The 20,995-nt window shown below is 46.1% G+C and overlaps 1 protein-coding gene across 2 annotated transcripts; it reads right to left on the bottom strand.

The window, feature by feature from the left end:
• Positions 1 to 9,215: 9,215 nt before the first annotated feature.
• Positions 9,216 to 20,298, bottom strand: SELENOS (selenoprotein S). 2 transcript variants are annotated; one of them, XM_083412343.1, is made up of 6 exons: positions 20,145 to 20,298; positions 16,661 to 16,789; positions 14,975 to 15,081; positions 12,139 to 12,228; positions 11,754 to 11,832; positions 9,216 to 11,079 (listed from the first exon to the last, which is right to left on the bottom strand). In XM_083412343.1, the coding sequence occupies exons 1-6, from the start codon at positions 20,215 to 20,217 to the stop codon at positions 11,000 to 11,002; spliced, it is 558 nt and encodes a 185-aa protein (XP_083268469.1). In that variant the 5' UTR covers positions 20,218 to 20,298; the 3' UTR covers positions 9,216 to 10,999. The 2 variants fall into 2 exon arrangements, with proteins under 2 accessions (XP_083268469.1, XP_083268470.1); XM_083412344.1 differs by having other exon boundaries at positions 11,754 to 11,829.
• Positions 20,299 to 20,995: the final 697 nt, after the last annotated feature.

Below are 20,995 nucleotides of genomic sequence, written 5' to 3'. Positions count from 1 at the left end.
CCTGTTCCAGCAGCCAGGCTCTTCTTTATGTTCACTTCCACACCAGTCTGCTGGCTATTTTTGACCACAGAACATTTTTCATTCCTGGTACGTGTACAGTCGTACCTCAGGTTACATACGCTTCAGGTTACAGACTCCGCTAACCCAGAAATAGTGCTTCAGGTTAAGAACTTTGCTTCAGGATGAGAACAGAAATCGTGCTCCAACGGCGCAGCAGCAGCAGGAGGCCCTATTAGCTAAAGTGGTGCTTCAGGTTAAGAACAGTTTCAGGTTAAGAACGGACCTCCGGAACGAATTAAGTACTTAACCTGAGGTACCACTGTACTCACTTACTGTATGCTACACAAACCATGTTGCAGTTGGTTCTATCGTTGATCTTTACAAAATTTCCCCCATTATTTTTGTACAATATTTTTTTTCACAAAAAAAAAATGCATTTTGGGGACACCTCCTCTAAAATATGCATTTTGTCCACTTTCCCCCTAAAAATACACATTTTACCTAAAATAATGCAGCTTGGGTACATTTATTGGGTTGAGAATTGAATCAGGAAAAACTGAAGAATTACTGCATTCCAATCTGTGCGTTAGTCTGGAGAGTGTGGATCAGGTTTGTTTGCTTAAAAAATGTGGATGAAACAAAATATTCGGTCATCTCAATTTGCATGATTGAATGCTCGCTCCATACGAAAACATTCCCCCCTGCAAAGAAAAACAGCACATCAGGAAGCAAACTAGGATTAGAATTTCTACTCCCTGACAGGCTAGATTTCTGTTTGCAGAGAGTTTATTATACGGAGGAGCATTCCCCACCTACAGTCCGAAGTGGTACAGCCTCCGGGCTGGCCCTCTCTGTGAATATGAGGCCAAAGTTTCCATTCAAGCATCACACTTTTCCCTGCCAGCTACAAGGTCCCGTTTGTTCCTGAGTCTCAGAAAGAGAACAGCCAACCAATTCTTTTTTTAAAATGCTTTTTTAAATTAACAAAAATGAAAGCCGTCACCCAGAAATGAAGCTGGGCCTGTATGGTGCAAGTCAGACGGCTAGGTTTGCAGAAAAGGTTGGCGAGTATTTTAAAAACAGAGAAACTTGAGCAACATTTTAGCAGTGAGAAGGACGCTGCCAGGCTCCCATGATAGTGCTCTCCTCTCCCTCTTTTGCAGGTACGACTATTCTGTGCAGAAACCACGTCCAAATTTTTGCTGGACCAGGACAGCTTCCTGTTTGCTGTTCCTGAGGGATGTGATGGACTACAATTAAGGAGACAGGAACACAGGCTGCCTTATACTGAGTCAGACCCATTGCTCAATCTCACTCGGTGTTGTCAACACTGACCACCAACAGCTCTCCGGGATTTTAGACACCAGGAGGCTTTCCCAGCCCTACCTGGGGATTGGACCTGGGACATTTAATTGGTATCTTGACTTGCTCACCGTCTGGCCAGCGAGATCACTGCCTTTGTAACCCCAAAGTCCAGGAACTTCAGTAGAAATAGCTTAGAGATCCTCCAACTGGTGGGAAAGAACTGAAAACAATGGGTAGAAGCTAAATCCAAATGAACCTAAAGGTTCGCAACGAACTGAAGAAGTCAATATGCTGTAGCAAACCCTCAGCCAACAGATGCAGCCAGGGCTTTAGACTGCCAGGAACACCCTTGTATTGCCACGAGGGGCAGATAAGGTTGTAGCAAACGGGAAAAGAACAGGAACACTTTTATTATTATTATTTTCCAGCCTCCTGAGTCAAAGAGCTCCGAGCAAGTTTTCCTCTCTCCTCACAAGCTGTGAGAGTGATGTGACAAGTGCTTCTGCGTATATAAAAGGCAGTATAATTCAAACCAGGGGCTAAATCAATATTAAAGAGAAGAAGAAGAAGAAAAAAACCTCTCCTGATTCCAGGGAAAGATGACATATCCTAAAATCACAAGCGTTTTCTGACAGGAAAAGCCAGGAGCCAGTGTGGTTTTTGATGCAACGAAGGAAGTGGCTGGGCATTGCCGCATGACCCGCTGGCTCCTTCCCGTAGGAAAAAAACCAACCCAGCTGTCAGAGCTGCCTTATTTTACTTGACAATGGTGGCAGCCGGAGGGGATGAAGAGAGGACAGGAAAGGGGTGAAGGAAAAGAAATGGGGCTTGCTATACACGTGCCTACATTTCCCTAGGCAAACAAATGCATAACGAAGCCCTGGACTTTTCAATTCGAACTGCCCCCAGCTGGAGTGCATTGTGGGGAATCATTGCTTTTGAAAACGAAATGAGATCAGAAGCAGCGCAAGACACTGATGGATAGAGCTGTCACTGCGCCAAAGGCTTCTTGTGACTTCGGGGGGGTTTTGCCCATAGTGTATATTATTTATTTCCTTCTGAAACCTTAAAATAGCATGCAGCAGAGGGGGTGGGGACGCAGCATGCCACCAGCTGTATTCCACGATGATTCTGTTACCATCCAACTTTTCAAAGATGAATATGGGTGAAAAGCAGCACTCTGGCTACAGAGCTACAAAGCTCCAAGTGGCTTAGCACCGCAACAGGGAGAGAGAGTGCCTTTCCAAATCCTTAGGATAAAAAGAACAGAGCAGCCTAAATGTGGTTGGTGTCAAGCAAGGAGTATAACGTGGTCTCAAAAGCGTCACACTCCATAAAAGACCTGGCCAGGGATTCATAGGGTACATGGCACCCTTGAAAGATTGCCTAGGCTTCTTGGTCAGCAGGCACCAACTACGCACTGACATTTTAAATTTCCCACAATGCACTCTGGGGCATTAAGGGGTTTTTTAATGGCTCTTTATACTAGGGTACCTGGGGCACTATGGGAAATATAAAATGGTGGCTCATTGTTGCAACACCACTTGAGGATGGTACAGGCAGCAGGAAGGGGTCTATGGAGGGCATTATATAAATGACCCTGTCAAGAATGGAGCTGGATCTCATCCTCCTTGGGTTCCATGACAGGAAATTTTAAGGGGAGGTGACATAGCTGAGTAGAGTGTGTGCTTTTCATACAGAAGGTTCCCAATTCAGTCCTTGTTATTGCAGGCAAAAAGAATTGTGAATTACAGATGATGTGAAGGACTACACTGTCTGAGGCCCTGAAGAGTTGCTACCAGTCTGGGGCCACATTCACACAATTCGTTTAAAGAACTATGATGCTGCTTAAGGCAGCCGCGGCTGGGAAGGTTCCTGGAAAGGGTGCTGGGAGTTGCTGAGAGGCACCAATTCCCCTCACAGAGCTACAGTTCCCCATGTTTCCTGGGAAGAGGGATTGCTAAACCACTTTGGGAATTGGAGTTATGTGAGGGGGAATAACGGTTTCCTCACAACTTCCCATAATTCTTTGGGGGAAGCCATGGCTGTTTAAGGTGGCATCATAGTGTTTTAAATGGGTGGCGTGAATGTGGCCTGGGTTAGGTGGACCAAGTGCATGGCTTGATATAAGGCGGTTCATAAGAAGCAATGACACAGAGAAAGGCTTTTTTCACCACGGTGAGATAGACATGTGCACACACACACACATGTGCACATACACACACTTAAGCTCATTTCTTGTCAATAAGCAATTTTAATTACACAACATCTCATAGACAGTTTTAAGTAGATGAATCAATTAAACCTCTAGGTGATTAATTGCAGGGGACAACTTCCATTTACTGAAGGAAATTTTAATACCTGGGGCTTAAAGTGTGTTCTTTTTGTCAAGCCTACTTCTGTGTGTTGCAGTATCAACAAATGGACTTCTAGTGAGTGGTAGGCTGGCATCTTTCACTCTCTTTTTAAAATAAGGGTAAAGGTAAAGGTACCCCTGCCTGTACGGGCCAGTCGTGACAGACTCTAGGGTTGTGCGCCCATCTCACTCAAGAGGCCGGGGGCCAGCGCTGTCCGGAGACACTTCTGGGTCACGTGGCCAGCGTGACGAAGCTGCTCTGGCGAGCCAGAGCCGCACACGGAAACGCCGTTTACCTTCCCGCTAGTAAGAGGTCCCTATTTATCTACTTGCACCCGGGGGTGCTTTCAAACTGCTAGGTTGGCAGGCGCTGGGACCGAATGACGGGAGCGCACCCTGCCGCGGGGATTCGAACCGCTGACTTTTCGATCGGCAAGCCCTAGGCGCTGAGGCTTTTACCCACAGCGCCACCCACGCCCCTCTTTTAAAAATACAAAACCTTTAAAATAAAAAAGTAGGAAAACATGTGGCTGCCACACAGGATGGTCCAGATTAAACCCCTCACATCTTCACATAAAGGTGATGGATTAACACAGGGGGGAGGAAGCTGTGGTCCTCCAGTTGTTGGTCTCCAGCGCCCATAAACTCCTGCCAATGTTTAGGGATGATGGGAGTTGTGGTCCAACAATACCACATAGGAGACATAGGCCCAGCCCTTAGTTAGCAGTTTGCCTCAAATCTTGGAACATAGGAAGCTGCCTTATACTGAGTCAGATCATTGAACCATCTAGCTCAGTACTATCTGCACGGACTGGCAGCAGCTCTCTAGGAAGTAAGCTTGACTAACCTCAGTGGGGCTTACTTCTGAGCAGACGTCTATAGAAGTGCACAGTTTTGAAGTTACCTTACATTCCTTCAGCATCTCAAAACGGCGCTTCTGGGGAGGATTTGGCAATGTGCAGTTTTATTTGAATGCCATCAATCAAGCATGAAAAGGCAAGCCATCACCTAAAAGTTCTCTAATGTAAAGAGAGTCCTAATTACAGTTACAGATCCTCCAAAGTGTCCCTATTTTCCAGGGACAGTCAGAACTTACAGAAGCCACCCCATTTCTGATTTGATCCCAGAATATCCCACTTTTCCTTAGGATATTCCTATTTTCATCGGAGGAATGTTGGAGGGTGCGGAGTTATGCGATCCCTGAGCCAAGGAAATAAGTAACTATACAACTTTTAGAAGACATCTGAAGGCAGCCCTGTATTTTTAAACATTTAATGTTTTATTATGTTTTTATATATGTCGGAAGCCACAGAGTGGCTCAGTCAACCCAATCAGATGAGTGGGGTGTAAATAATAAAATTATTATCTATTATCTGTTATGATTATTATCATCGAATAGGATAGATATCCCTATTTTCATTGAAGAAATGTGGGCGGGTATGCAGTTAAGTAACAGATACAGATCAGAACCATGGAATTTGAGACATCTTGTAGACCACCTAGTCCCAGGTTAGCCAACATGGTGCCCTCCAAATGTATGTGGACACCTATACATTAATCCCTGATGGAGTTGACTGGCATTGGAAGTTCAACAGTGTCTGGAAGGAACCATGTTATGAAGCTAATTCGTAGTTATTGAAGCCAAAGTAGGCCTGAGATTGCCATTTTGCAAGTGGGCACCCCAACCAGCCCATCAGAACCACGTAATCAGGGTGGGTGTGGGGAATACACCCTTTTCCATATTCAAGGTAACAGAGTCATCGTGGAAAAACTAAACTGGGCAAGCAGGAGCATTTGTCTGGGTTAGAATTATTTCCAACAACTCTCTTTTTCTCTCTCCCTGGGCAGCACAGACACCTCCTGGCTCCTTGCAGATTTCCAGACCTCTGGGCCAGATGTTTAAAAGCATCCCCACTTCATCTTGTCAGGCAAATATTAATGATATCCTTGGATGAGCCATTGTGGCGATGTGTAGAGAGGCTCATTCAAAATCCAGACCGATGCTGCCCTCCAGAGGATGTAACGCAGCAAGGCACATGCGAGCCGAGAGCGAAGGCCACAGACCTTTCTCTTTTTGAGACAAGAGAGATAAACTAAATCAGTGACTTCTGATACCTGGGGATGGTGTGTGTTGCTGCTCTGTATCTGAAGTCAGCCCATCCCAGAGTGCATGTGTGCTTTATTGCTTTAAGCCAGAAGTGGACAACCTTCATTCAGCCAGAGAGCCACATTTGCAACCTTCCAGCCATGGGAGGGAGCCAGAAGGAAAAGTGAGAAGAGCGACAGAAGCAAATTTTACCTTTCTACAGTAGGCTAGTTTCTCCACGGACACTTACAGAGCCCTCTTGATCTTCCATCCCAACAATAAAAGAAGCACGATCCGTGTTCGGGGACACATTCCAGGGGGTTGATGACCCTTGGGTCCCTTTCAACTCTACAATTCTATGAAAAACAGTTGGGCGTGTGAAGCAGGGCTAATGAAGTATGTGGAATGGGCAGAGGTCCAGGGGCAGTGGAGAGGCGTGGAAGGCCATATTCCCTCCCCCTCCCCCCATTGAATCCTCAGGAATCCCAGAGAGATAATCCAAATGCAGACCAAGAAGTGGCACGTTCAACAAAATGTTGCAGCGTGGAGTGCATCTGGTCAGCCCGTGAGCTATACCCTCTTTCAGGATGTTCCATTCCATCCAATTCTACACACACACCACCAGACTTCCACCTTTCATGGTCAGCACTCTACTTCCACTCTGCTGTGTCCTCACTGGGCTGCTTTGGATCACCTCCACCATGACCCCACCCAAAAGACCACACACACATGTACTTCTGCAAAACTTGGCTTCCCCCCTCCCCGCAAGCCTGCTGTTACCCCATTCCTTGCTCACTGATGGTGCTGTTTTGGGGCTATTTCTCTCTATTGTCTGAGTCAAGTGAGGCTGTGCAGGTGCTTGGGTTTGGCAAGGGTCTGTCAACTGAAGCCGAAACCTGCCAATGCAGAGGTGCCCCAAGAAGCTGGTTCTCGTGCCCTGGCTTATCCTTAGGCCTTCCATGTAGCTCAGTACAATCTACTCAGCAGCTTTCCAGGGGACATCCCTCTTAGGAGCTGCCAGGAATTGAACCCGAGACCTACTGCATGCAAAACAGATGATGCACCGCTGAGCTGCAGCCCTCCCCATAAAGCCAGTTACAGTAAGGGCAAGCCCACAGCTTGGCTGCGGTGAGCAGTAACTTTATGCTTTACTGAAGCTGGCGCAGAGCTTGTCCCACTTTGCCTTACTCATCGTGCAGCTTCTAGATCCCTCTCTGGGCGCTGCTAAGATTTTCCATTCCCATTCCAAAATCCAGGACCGATTTGCTTTCGCAAAGTCTTGAGGGGAAATATCCCTCCAGCTGCACAGCACTCGGCCAACATTTCACACACCGTCACTCGATTCAGGCTTTTTAAAGAGGACCTGGAAGTGCAGCTCTCAACTCTTATGCTGTTCATCTGCCAGCCATGCGATTCTAACAGGATCACGCCATCCAGTGAATTCTTAATTTTTGACTACAACCCAAGGGAGGAACCACTGACCCAGGGACAAGCAAGTGCTCAGCTGAAACCTTTAAGCCAGTGATGGCCAAACTTGGCCCTCCAGCTGTTTTGGGACTACAATTCCCATCATCCCTAACCACTGGTCCTATGAGCTAGGGATGATGGGAGTTGTGATCCCAAAACAGCTGGAGGGCCAAGTTTGGCCACCACTGCTTTAATCTGACTTGCCCAATCTTTTCAAAGCATTTGGGCTGTGTACACACTCCTGCTAACTTTGCCTCCAGTGTGCTCTCACCACTGGTGTAACGGGGGGGTTAAACCAAATCAAAAACTTTTCCCCTGGTTTATTTTTGTAGATCGTGGCATGAGTAAAAGTTGGCATACATAACTTGGAATAAAAAAGGATCCCACAAAAAATCCTCCCCATGTTTAAAAAAACATGTCACCTGGGCCCTAACTTTAATAAATTAAGACTCCTTTGCAGAGCAGCTAAGTGCAGGATAAAAATCTTTCCATGTTAATTAAATCCGCCTTCCAGGAAGGAGCTTTGGTCAAGGCTTCATCTTGAGAAACGTTTTCTGATAAGAAGCAAGAGCCTTTTGCAACAGTTTTCACCCACGGAGATGTGTGTTAGCCTGCACAGCCACAGCAGGGCTGCGATCCTCTACTCACCTTTCTGCAGCTCCAGAGGTTAGCACCCAAACCGATGGGATTCAAATTACAAAGAAGGAGATTCAGAGGAAATATTAGGCAGGGCTTTCTGTCCGGAAGAGCTGTTTGACGGCAGAACAGACGACCTTGGAAGGTGACGGACTCTCCTTCTTTGGAAGATTTTAAACAGAGGTTGGATGGCCATTGATGAGGGGTTCAAAAAATGGATGTACCGTGCCATATTAGAAACAAAAAAACTTGTTCTGATGAATTGGAAGAGCCGCAAAAAGATTCCACGGAGCACATGGATTGACAGTATGGGCAGACTAGCCACATATGAACGAATTGCATGTCGACGCAAATTAAGAATGGATAAATATAAAGAAATCTGGAAGGAATCTTTAAGCGATAAGGCAGATGGTGGTGGGAAGTAGGGGGATGAGAGGTGGGGAAATATTGTTAAAAAGGTGTAGTCATAGGTATATCAGTACTCAAATATGAAATGTTAAATTGAATTATTAGTGTTGTTGCGGTTTTTGTTGCATGTGTTTTTTGTGGTTATTATTATTGAAAAAATGATTAAATAATTTTTTGCAAAAATTGATGAGGGATTCTTTACTTGTGATTCCTGCATTGCAGAGGGCTGGGACTAGGTGACCCTTGGTGTCTCTTCCGACAACCACAGTTCTCTGATTCTCTGAATAAGTTCCATTGAGACGAATGTAACTTGCTTTTGAGAGGATCACATCCGTGGCAGACTTGGGGACTGCTGCTGAAGATAGTTTCTCGTGAGTTCTTCCCACGACTTGTTTTAGTCTGCTGTACTTTACAGGGCAACGGGGCTTACTCCCAAGTTAAGTGTGTACAGCAGTAGCCACCAACATGATTTCCTCCTCAAGTTGTGGACTCCAAGACCCACCAACCCTGGCTTTCAAGGCCAATGGTTAGGGCTAATAGGAGTTAGTAATCCAGCCAACATCAAGAGAGCACCATATTGGCTTTCCCCCCATGTACAAGGACTACAGCCCTAGCTTCGTGTTTCGTTTCCGATTGTTTTATTTATATGGTAGTCTTTATTTCTGCACTGCTTGCAAGCCTCTTTTATTTCTCCTTTTTGTCAAAGAAGGAGTCCGAAGTATTTCAAACATATGCAGATAAACCCTCCTCTCCAGCAAAATTTTAGGTTGCAAGCTAAGCCCCCTTAGCAAGACCTGCTTTGCTCTGGGTATGTTTCCTCCCCTCCCTTATGCTTCTCTGCAAAGACTCCTGTACGCTGCTAGCACTATATAAATAATATTTATTAATTAACAATATTTTGAGCGGGGAGGGAGGGGCGGGGAAGGAAGATCTTCAGAAAAAGCCACACACAACCAATTTACTTGCTTGAGACACATCTATTAAGCTAGAATACATACTTCTCTATAGAAAAAAAGCTATAGAAATTGCTGTAATGTTATTTACAGTATATATATATATTTGTCATACAAAGCTGAGAACATAAAAAGAGGAAATGGCAAAAACTCTCCACTTGCTGTCTAGTTTCAGCAGCCATTAGTGGTACGTTCACCATTTATAAGGACTGCATCATTCAAGGCTGCTTGGTACAGGGACAATCGCATCCATAACTGTGGACGTTGAAAACTCCCAAAGGCAGGGCTGGGGAACCTGTGGACCTCTGGATGTTGCTGGACTACAACTCCCATCAGCCCTGACAATTGGCTGAGATGGCTGGGGCTGAATGGGAGTTGGAGTCAGAAAACCTGGAGTGCATCAGGATTGGGAAGGCTGGTTTCATGTGTTCCTCACACAATACTTTCCTTGTTTACATAGGAGAGATGGAGCAACAGAAACATTAACACATGCTTGGGGCTTTTGTATGCAACTTTGACAGAGATGATCATAATGGATTATTTACTCTCATCCTATTAAAAATACCCAGGAATGATATTCAAATTGTATTCGGCCTCTTTACTGGAATAATAATGGAAACTGTTGCTGAATCTCTTTCAAACTGCAAGAGACCCATAAAAGACTATCTTGTTAATTTCATTTGTGGTTTGTTCCTGTCCTTGGTCTATATAAGTACCATATATTCTAATTTGGCTATGTTAAAAGTTGTGCGATCTTCATATTTTAACGTGCCTTTATGAGGTCTTTTGACTATGTTAAGATTTGAATTTGTGGTGTTTTGCTGGGGGCTGATGGGGGTTGGAGCATGACAGTAGCATCTTGAAAGTCACAGGTTCCTCAGTGATGCTCAGAGCCAAGCTCAAAACAAATCCATCAATCATGCTATCTGACCACCTTGCCAGCAGGAAGTTTGGGTGGAAAAGCCAGTTAGGAAACTGTGGGCAGGAAACCCACCTGGTCCTAACACCCAAAGCAGTGTCCTTCTACCTCACCATTACTTGCACCGACCTGCCAGCACACTTCCCTAATGTCAGTTTGTTCCGCTACTTTGAGAAAATTCCAGTTTTGATGCCTGAAGCTCACTTTTGAAGAGGGGAGGGGGGGTAGCACACGCTGCCCTTTAAAACAGCCTTTTCTCCAGTGGAGTCCAAACCACTCTCAGCAGAAGGTTAAGTCACAAGCCCTCTTGCAAGGCAGAATGGGCAACATCCCCATTTCACAGAAAAGGTATCTCAAAAGAAAAGCCCATCATCCAGACTAAAGTGCAAAGCCATGGCAACCAGGCCTCTCGGAAAGGAAAGGAAAGGAACTGTCCGTCCCCGTCCCGCGAGCATCACTTTTTGTCAATGCTCACCATTTATTTTGGGCAGCTTGGCTACATTAAAATGCTTTGGAAATTCAATGTTGTGCTCCTCCACTCAATGCAAGCATTTATGCTTCCCGGATGCAATGATCTCGCCACCCCACCCCACCCCGATGCGCTGTTCCTATGGTTCTCCTGATCCCTTCCCCTAGCCAATTTCATGGGACGCAAGAAGGGGAGAGAGGGAGGAATGCCCCAATGTGCAAACTATAGTACCTGCTCAGGGCTTCTGCAGACAGGATTCAGTAGCTGAATCCCACCTGTTACAGTGCTAAAAACAGCCCCCCACCCAAAGTCCCTGTGCCAAGCAGCCCACAGACAGCCACAGTTGTGGAGTTAAGTTAATGCCTGCCGGTGTCGATGGACAGCACCGGCAGAATTAGCCTCATCCACCCGAGGAAGGCCCGCGGCGCCCTGGTCTCCACGAGCAAGTCCCGCCACCTTCTCCAGAGAGGGGGTTGTAACCTGGGAGAAGAGAGGAGCAAGAGAGAAACCGTAGCATGACTGTTCAAGGAAAAGAAAGGGAGTTACAGCGCAGTTTCTTGAGTGACTTGAAAATGTGGTCCAGGCATTTGGCTCTAACCTCACTTTTGAAACCAATTACAGGGGTGCCTCCGAAGTCAAACGGAATCTGTTCTGGAAGTCCGTTTGACTTCCAAAACATTCGGAAACCAAAGCACGGCTTCTGATTGGCTGCAGGAAGCTCCGTCAGACGGAAGCCGCAGAAGCCCCGTCAGACGTTCAGGTTCCAAAGAAACATTCACAAACCGGAACACTCACTTTTGGGTTTGTGGCGTTCGGGAGCCAAAACAGAAGAGTAGCAAGGCATTCGGGATCCATGACACAACTATGTTTCACTCACTTTTTTCTTGGCTAAAAACGAAGCCAAGACAGCAAGTGGGATCCATCCAGCTTGCTGTCTTGGCTTCTGCCAAAGCTGCGCACAGCCTCTCCCAGCTGGAGAGGTTGCGCGTGGCTAAAGAGGAAGCCAAGACAGCCAGCGGGATGGATTTTTTTTTCTTGATTTCCCCCCCTAAAAACTAGGTGTACCCTATGGTCCGGTGCTCCTTATGGAGCGAAAAATACGGTAAGTGTGGGACCCAAAACCTTGTTTGCTGTTAAACAGACTTGGAACTTACCAGCACCTCGCAAAGGTTTCCTGTTGGGTTTTGGCTTTGGGGCAGCAGCCGCTGCAGATGCTCCAGGATCAGGTTCCTGCTGTTTAGAGGAAGAGTTGATTCAGCAATTTTAGCTCATTCTCAATTTTGAATGCAGTGGTACCTCGGTTTTCGAATGTCTTGGAAGTCAAACATTTCAATTTTTGAGCGCTGAAAACCCGGAAGCAAATGTTGAACGGCTTCTGCTGAGTTTATTTTCAATTTTCTCTGTTGAATTTGCAAACTACCATTTGAGCCTTGGCTTTCAAAAGTTTTGGAAATCGAACAGTCTTCCAGAACGGATTACGTTCAAAAATCGAGGTACCCCTGTATATTTGTCCCTCCCTTCCCAAAAGACCAAACCAACCTGATTCTGTTTCAGGGTCTCCTTATAACTTTTGCCTTCCTGCATGCTTTCCCACATGACTATCTTCTGCCTTCTCTTCTCTTTTTCAGCCTAAGGAGAAACAACAGATTTATTTTAGATTATTTTAAAAAGCCTGATAAAAAAATGTAGCTCAGACCTACAACAACTTGGATAAGCCACCCAACTGAACGTGCATCTAGCATGTGCCAACTCAACTGCTTTGATCTGCAGAATTGGCACTTTTATCAGCGCCATGTAACATTCATTCTGCAGTTGCAAGGAATGTGGCAGTAGCTAATCTCTGGAGTTTCCTGCCTTCTGATAAGAGGCCGGTGTCTTCACTGTACTGTTTTCCATTCCGGCTAAAAAACACCCCAAGCTTTTTTTATTTAAGCAATCCTACTCAATAAAGTAGGAGAAATAAAGAAAGGAGTACGACAAGGCTGTATATTGTCTCCCTGCTTATTTAACTTATATGCAGAATTCATCATGCAAAAGGCTGGGCTGGATGAATCCCTAGCCGGAATTAAGATTGCTGGAAGAAATATCAACAACCTCAGATATGCAGATGACACAACCTTGATGGTAGAAAGTGAGGAGGAATTAAAGAACCTTTTATTGAGGGTAAAAGAGGAGAGTGCAAAATATGGTCTGAAGCTCAACATCAAAAAAACGAAGATCATGGCCACTGGTCCCATCACCTCCTGGCAAATAGAAGGGGAAGAAATGGAGGCAGTGAGAGATTTTACTTTCTTGGGCTCCATGATCACTGCAGATGGTGACAGCAGCCATGAAATTAAAAGATGCCTGCTTCTTGGGAGAAAAGCAATGACAAACCTAGACAGCATCTTAAAAAGTAGAGACATCACCTTGCCAACAAAGGTCCGTATAGTTAAAGCTGTGGTTTTCCCAGTAGTGATGTATGGAAGTGAAAGCTGGATCATAAAGAAGGCTGATCGCCGAAGAATTGATGCTTTTGAATTATGGTGCTGGAGGAGACTCTTGAGAGTCCCATGGACTGCAAGAAGATCAAACCTATCCATTCTTAAGGAAATCAGCCCTGAGTGCTCACTGGAAGGACAGATCGTGAAGCTGAGGCTCCAATACTTTGGCCACCTCATGAGAAGAGAAGACTCCCTGGAAAAGACCCCGATGTTGGGAAAGATGGAGGGCACAAGGAGAAGGGGACGACAGAGGGCGAGATGGTTGGATAGTGTTCTCAAAGCTACCAGCAGGAGTTTGACCAAACTGCGGGAGACAGTGGAAGAGAGGAGTGCCTGGCGTGCTCTGGTCCATGGGGTCACGAAGAGTCGGACATGACTAAATGACTAAACAACAACAACTCAATAAATGTAAATCTTATCATGTATATTTGTTTTTTTTTAAAATACTATTGATTTGATCTACATTTCTATAAATGTATATTGTCACTTTGTTTTTAATGTCTGTTGATGCATCACTGTATTCTTATGAATATTTTATACTATCAAAGTGCTTAAGAGTTTTATTTTCAGTTGATCATGGTGCATATAAACCTTATTAAATAAAGCAAGCACAGCTCTCCAGCCATGGCAGACCTTGGATCAGCCTCCTCTCTCCACTGCAAGCCTGAGACTTGATGATAAGGGACCTGGGAAGCCACAACAAACAGCTGATTGGGTCATAGGGTGTGTAAGCCTGGTTTAGGTAGACAGAAACAGAAAAATCTGCAACCAGGTCCTAGAGAGGCAATGCTTAATTGCAACATCTGCTACCTAAGAGGGTGCAGAGTTGTTTGACGAAGCCATGCAGTGTTTTGCTTTTGTGGCAGTGGAGCTTGTTTTCCAGAAAGTATCCTAGATACAGGCTGAATAGCTAATATGCAAGGTCTACAAAATGATACACCTTAAAAAGGTAAAACAAACGCCAGTCAACATCTTTTAAAGACACAGGGAACTCCCCTGCTGTTGCATTCAAAGGATAACTCTCAATCCAGTAAGAGTACCGAGCAAAACCAGACTGTCGTGCCTTCATTTGAGCAGGCTTAGAAATGATAAGTGGAGAGTAGGAGCAGGCAGGAGCAGGCAGAAATGGCATGGAGAGGCCACTGCAGCCATTCACTGCAGTGCTACTCCTTTCAGGGCTGGGCTCTTGAAAGCGAGTTATATAGGATGGTTGCCACCAGGCCCAGTACGCTTTCTGGGGCATGATTTGGAGATACAGGCTCTTCAAAACAGCCGCAGACACACGAGTGATGCGCTCATCAAGGCCAGCACAACTTCCCCCACCCCTACCCCTGAAAGGAAAAGCATCACCAGCCACCATCTACTTTCCTCAAATGCCTTTGGCCCCCAATGTAGCATCCATACATTCGAGGGTGGAATCCAGAGGCACCAGGGCAGAGAAGAAGAGGGGCAGAGACAGTGGCCACTGCAGGGATCCTGCCTGGAGTTTCTCCTTTCAGCACCAGACACTTACAATTATTCCCCCACTCCTAAATTTCAAAACCTGATGCCCACTCTAGTGGACTTCTCGGGGCCCATGGCATTTGCCCTACCATGCCGGGTGCGATCAGTGCCACTGCCTTTGCATGCAGTTCTCGCCATGGCCACATAACCTGAATCACTTGTTCTTGGGCACGCAAAAGTAGCTTGGCTGGGCAGCGAGAGACTGCACTCACACAGTTCACCAGTTCTTTTCCCCCGCAGGAGGGAAGGAGTACACAAAAGGCCAACACAGGGTAGGGTGCTTATTTTCCCTGGAATGCAAGGAGTTGGCAGGCCCATGAGTCAGCAGAGTTTTACCAAACATCGGTTTGACTGTCAAACACAAGGCTACCTGGCTCAAACAGCATTACCTTCTTCTGTTTTTCTTTGAATTTTTCCGCTTGCTCGTTCAACTCTTCTTGCATGCGCAGACGGGCTGCGAGCAGAGCTTCCTGTCGTCTCACCACAGCATCGGGTTCTAAACCAATCACAGAAAAGAGTTATCAAAAGCTGAGATCACAAAGTAGTCCAAAGAGGCTTGAGCTACTTTCATCCTGTTGGATATCCTCTGTCTGTGTGAGAGAGAAACATTTTTTCCAGAAACAGAGAAGAAGTTTCAAGAAGCAACATAAGGCTGAGATTATTTTCTCTGTGCAAGGACATTTTTCATGGGAACTGTTCTTTGTACATGCAGAGTGGGACAGGAAGTACTGATAACAATGGTTCTGTGGAATTTGTTGTGTCTCTTGCTTGCGTCTTGCGGTGAGAGAAGAAGACAGAGAGGCTTGGACTCTGGCTGGGCTCTAAGCATGCCTTGACCCTGGCAGTGGTGAATGTCTGTGTATATTTGCCACCAATATGCTTTTATACCTGTCAAGTAAACCTCTACATCTGACTGAATCTTTATGGTGTCCATGAGTGTTTACTGCCTACTGTGTGTACCTTCAACCCCAAAGACGATTCCAGGGCAGGAGCTGTGTTGAGATATAACTCTGCTGAGTATGGATACTGGCACAAAATGCACAGTGAAAGTGATGCCAGACCCAATCCTTCTAAATCATCCACCAGAGGTTGATGGATTGATCCAACCATTCCAATATAAGCCAATCCCAACTTAGCTATCTTTTCCCGCAATACCATTCAGAAATAATTAGTTAACCCCCTCTGCATTATTTGACTGGTTCACCTGAATAGTCAAACTGAAATCCACAATTCACTAATTGCAGAGTCACTCCTGGCCCTTTCAGATGTTTGTTTTGTTAACAAAGCTTGCAGGAAGACCAGATGCCAGCTGCTGTCTAGAGAACAGGGACATTGCTTCTGCACACTTCTGAAAACCTCCTGGGTCCCCTTCCTACAGCAAACCCCCAAAGCGTTTGGGGACCCTCCAAAGAATCACCTGGCTGAAGGGGCAAAACACCCACCCAGGCCCAGGCGTGCGAGGAAGATACAGGTGACTCCCCACTTTACACAGGGGTTACGTTCCGGGTCCCCATATGCATAAGCAAAATTGTGTAAAGTGGGGAGCACCCTCTAAACACAATTAAAACACCCTCTTTGCCGTTTTCTCTTCAATCCATACCAAAAATACTGTATCCAAAAATATCTACAACTAGAATTGAAGCTCTGGGGCTGGCTGGAGGCCAGAAGGTACACAGGAATACAGCTGCTGTTCTACCCTGCATATCAGCTGTTAGGTCGGGGAGAACAGGCACACTAGATGCCTGCCTTCTCGTTGTGATCCATCAGACCTCTGTGATGGGAACAACTAACAGTGCTGCTCTGGGGTGATCTTAGTGAATGAGCTGGGATGTCATTCATTCAAATGGTCCTTAAGACACCCTGGATCCAAGCTGTTCCAGGTCCAGGATACCTTAGCCCTTATATCCCAGCTCATTCATGAATATCATTAGGAGGAGAAACTATGGCCTGCATGTGTGTCACACGTAAGCTGTGCACACAGATTTAGCTGTGTGAAGTTTTATGGCATGTGTGTAAGTCACTCTGTATGGCAAAACAGTGCAGGACAACACATCCTCTCCCAATCCCATACAAACCAACAGCTGCTGCATCCAAGCGGGGCCGCCTCTTGTCTCGAAAGCTTCGCGAGAGCTTTTGTATAAGAAGATAGATCGCAACGGAGCTGAGGAGGATGTACCACCCATAGTCCGCAAAAAGTGAGCCCACTGGAAGAGAACACAAACAGATACAATAATTAGGCTTGGCTGAAGGGCAGCAGGAGCCAACGTAATGCCCATACGATGCTGATGGACTCTCATCTGTCCCCATCAGACTGTCCATTGGATAGGGATGGGAAGTGAAGTCCAGCAGCCGCTAAAGAGGCGCACACTCTCTTGTGCACTCTTGTAGTTACTGGGGGTTAGAGAACTTCCCTGTATTGGGAAGTTTTTTAAATGTTTGATGCTTTATTAAGTTTTATATATTCTGTAAGCCGGCCAGAGTGCCTGGAAAAACCCAGCCAGATGGGCGGGGTATTAAATAATAAAATTATTATTATTAACACCTACTATATTCTTTCATGAGACAGTTTCCTGAGCTTCTTTAGAGAAGTTTCCAAGCATCTTCCTCAAGGGGACAAATAATTTTGTTACACAGAAGTCAGCTAGCTCTTCGGTCATTTTTTATAACTGATTTGAGGCTGCAATTTTGGCCAAAACCCAAAGTGTCCCGTTCGAAATTGGAACAGATACAGTTAGTGGGAAGGAGTCGGCAGCTCTGCCTGCAGCCTCCTGCACACCACCAAGATCTGCTTCAGAGGGTTGGTGGTGGCACACACCTGAGCAGAAACAGCCAAACCATTCACTCATGTGTCATTGTGCAATTTCTAGTTTGCCTCCTGCTCAGGTGACTTTAATAAATTCCTGACTGACTCAATCACAGTATAACTTAAAGATAGCTTCAAACATTCAATACCCAACTGATCACTGCGTTCTGCAGGAGAGGGCAACTTGCAGATACCATCTTATCAGTAGGTCTATTCAACAAATTATGTGGTGGTACTTACCTGTTGGAGCTTCCTCTTGTTACATATCAGAATAGTGACATCTCTATAGTTTTTTGTGTCTGTTTCCTCTTCCAAAAAAGCCTTATAAGTCAAGATTCTTATACATGCACTAGTTCTAACTGAGCTGTAGCCAACACTGTCTGTAGTGCAGGTCCTCTTGTATTAGAGAACAGGTGAGTTTTAATGCTGCAGAACAGACAGCACAAGCTATTGTGCAACATATTTAGCAGTCATCTACTCCTGCGTTCTTTTGTGCAACAATGTTTCACCAGTGGAACAACTACGCTAAGTGACTACATTGGATACACCCCATTTTTAGATATGCAATAGTTTTGAATATAATTTTACGGTATTGTGAAGTCACTTTGAAATACTTCACAGGAAGCAAATTCATAAATGAAATAAATTATTTTGCTTTCAACATTTTTATCCTACTTTTTAAACATGAATTCCAGCCATCTTGGCTACAAAGTGTCATAGCATAACATTAATAAACACAAAACCATGAACTCCCTACTCACTGGGACTCAAAATAGGGGGGTGGGAAGAAAGAAAAACAGCAGCTAGAAATTAGTCTTGAACGAGGATGATAAGCATGCTAGTTCCACACACCTAATCCACAAACTGGAGAGATAGCTTCTGAAGTGAGGAGCCTGCTCTGCATCTTCCCCCCACAAGAAACATTTAGTTTGCTAGAAAACCAGGAGTCTAAAATGCACAGCGTTCCCTTATGAGTACAAAAGGCCCTTGCAAAAGTTTTCTCTGACGTGTAGAAGGTGGGGTGAATTTAGCCTGCTCTCCTTTATCATGTGAGTGATCTAGAACACCTGAATGCAGTTGCAAGTTATCAAACAGATGAAAGGCAAAAATCTCATCCGAGAGGCAGGGGAAATAATAAAACTGGTCAATTGTTTTAGACAGCTATACAAAGCATGATACAAAGCTCTGTTCTGCTAGCGCAGCAGACTTCCACTTGTGCAAGGGAACTTTCCCCTGCTCTCCTCTGTAACCCCTGCTCCCTACCCCAAAATCTACCCCAGAGAGATGGTGGAATGTCTGGAGCATATTTTGAAACTATGCAGGGAGAGGAGAGGAAGGGGAAGTCCCACTGCATGAGCAGAACGCCACATGCCCAGTGTTGGCTCCAGCCCTTAATATGAACGAAGCAAATAAATCATAAACATAACAAATTGTAGCCACTGTAAGGTGCCATCTGTAGATTGCTGCATGTCACTTTGAGAGCCACCCTTGGCTGAAAGGTAGGCCATAGGTACAATGCCATATTACACAGTACATGTGACACACAGTACATGATGTCTAGGTCTCGTCTGAGCCTGGATGGGAGATTTCCTGGGAATGCAAAATCCCATTAACCAAAGATATAAACTAAACAAATACTTAGTACACCAAAAATAAAAAAACAGAGGCGGAAGAACCTACAGGTTGCTTGATACTGCATGTATCGAGGTGGCATACATGGTTCTCCCCCTCCTCATTTAAACTCTACAACAACCCTGTGAGGTAGGTTATGCTGAGAGGCAGTGTCGGGCCCTAGGTGAGCTTCATGACTGAGTGAGGATTTGGATAAATGAGATGGGAGAGGCATTGCTGCATTTGGAGGTGCTGGCGGTGGCAACAACTTTGGTGCTTTTTGCAACGTTACACCCAAGCTAGCACAGCAGAACCATCCATTTTGGAGGTTGCCATATTGCTTGCACATGATTCCAACAGGTGCAATGGGGACTTCTGCCACATCCTAACCCACCCCCCACCCCCGTATACAGGATTAGGAATTAGCATTGCTCTACTTCAGGCATCCCCAACCTTCGGCCTTCCAGGACCAGTAGTCAGGGATGATGGGAATTCTAGTCCAAAATATCTGGAGGGCCGAAGGTTGGGGATGCCTACTCTACTTGTACCTGCAGTGACTCGCTTTCCTCCTCCCTCCCCATTCCTTTCCCCTCCTGTATCATACCTATCCAATTGGAAACCTTTGCAAACCTCCACGGTGCGCTTAGAACACTGTAGCAAGCCAGCCAGCAAACCAGTTTATATTTATCACGACATAGGCTTTAGGAAGCTGCCCTACAAAAAGTCAGACCATTGTTGGCCCATCCAGACCTGTGTTCACTGCGCTGGGATTTCAGACAAGAATTCTCTCACAACCTTGCTTTGGAGATGGAGGGCACCTTCTGCACGCGAAGCAGAGGCTCTACCACTGACAGCTGCAGACCTCCCCCTGTGACAGATTGCGAGATTAGGCCGTTGAGAAGACCTATAAATTCACCTGCCTTTTGAAAAGGTGCCACAAAACGCAGCTGCTCCTCTACAGATCGACAGGCAGGCGATTTAACACCGATAAACAACGACGACCCCTCTACTTTGCCCCCAGGCAGCACCTGACAGCTTTAAGGTAGGCTATTCCTGAAAATGGAGGCTCCTCGAGGGCCGTTTCCTGGCCCCTCCGCCTCAAGAAAGGCCATATGCTAATCCCCCCCCCCCAGAGACCCCCTCACCTGTCTGCTGAAGGAACTGGACCCCTTCCCGCTCCAGGGGCGGCTTCTCCTCTTGCGCTGCCCCCAAATCCATCTCGCAGTAGACCCGGAACTGCAACTGATCCGCCTCCCCGGCAACATCCGGGTCCTGTTGGCTGTAATCACCACGCCCCTTTCGTTAACTGTCCAATGAAAAAAACCGCAGCTCAGAACTCCAGTTCCGAGCCAATGAGGGCGTGGAGAAGCTTAAGCCAATCAGGAAGAGACAAGAGGGGGAAAACGGTGCTCCTCGAGGAAAGTGGAGGCGACAGGAGGGAGGAGCTACGGCCAATCCGGAGAAGGGGGAGGAGCGAAAGTTAAGATGACGGGGCAAAGTTTTGAAAGCGAAGGCAGCCGTCGCGCGGCGAGCTTTGCTAGAGAGTAAGGTCTATGGCAGGGAGCGGGGCTTACTCCAGAGGAGACCTGCACGGGAAACAGCACAAAGCCTTTGCAAAAACTCTGGCTGCGGCGTTTGCGACATACTTACTGCATAAAACTGAAATAGCACTTGATTGTATTTTTTCTTTAAAAAAACACCCTCAACCCTCCCAAATTCTGCGAAGCAGCAGCAGGGGCGCCCCCTGAATCCAGGCGCCCCCTGAAAGCTTTGAACCGCAACTCCCGTGATGATTAGCCTAGGCTCGGGCTCGCCGCTCGCGGGAATTGTAGTTCAGCACCTGGAGGGTAGCATGTTGGGGAAAGGGGCCAACTTGAAAGAAATATTGGGGGGAAGGCAAGCCCACAGCGCCTAATCGATCACATAACACGTCACACGCACGCCCTATTTGAATGGCAGTGCCTATCAACTTTGGGGGGCGGCCTCCTTAAATATT

This window comes from Podarcis tiliguerta, assembly GCF_965153285.1.
Source record: "Podarcis tiliguerta genome assembly, chromosome: 14".
Lineage (NCBI taxonomy): Eukaryota > Metazoa > Chordata > Lepidosauria > Squamata > Lacertidae > Podarcis > Podarcis tiliguerta.
This window is presented reverse-complemented; position numbering and strand designations above follow the sequence as displayed.

Bases quoted from the DNA above. Each gene is read 5' to 3' on its own strand.
- SELENOS (XM_083412343.1), bottom strand. From the start codon at position 20,217: ATGGATTTGGGGGCAGCGCAAGAGGAGAAGCCGCCCCTGGAGCGGGAA. The intron at 16,790-20,144 runs GTGAGGGGGTCT...GTTCTCTTCCAG, and splicing joins CCAGTTCCTTCAGCAGACAG to TGGGCTCACTTTTTGCGGAC. The intron at 11,080-11,753 runs GTAAGTTCCAAG...CTCTTCTCCCAG, and splicing joins GAAACCTTTGCGAGGTGCTG to GTTACAACCCCCTCTCTGGA.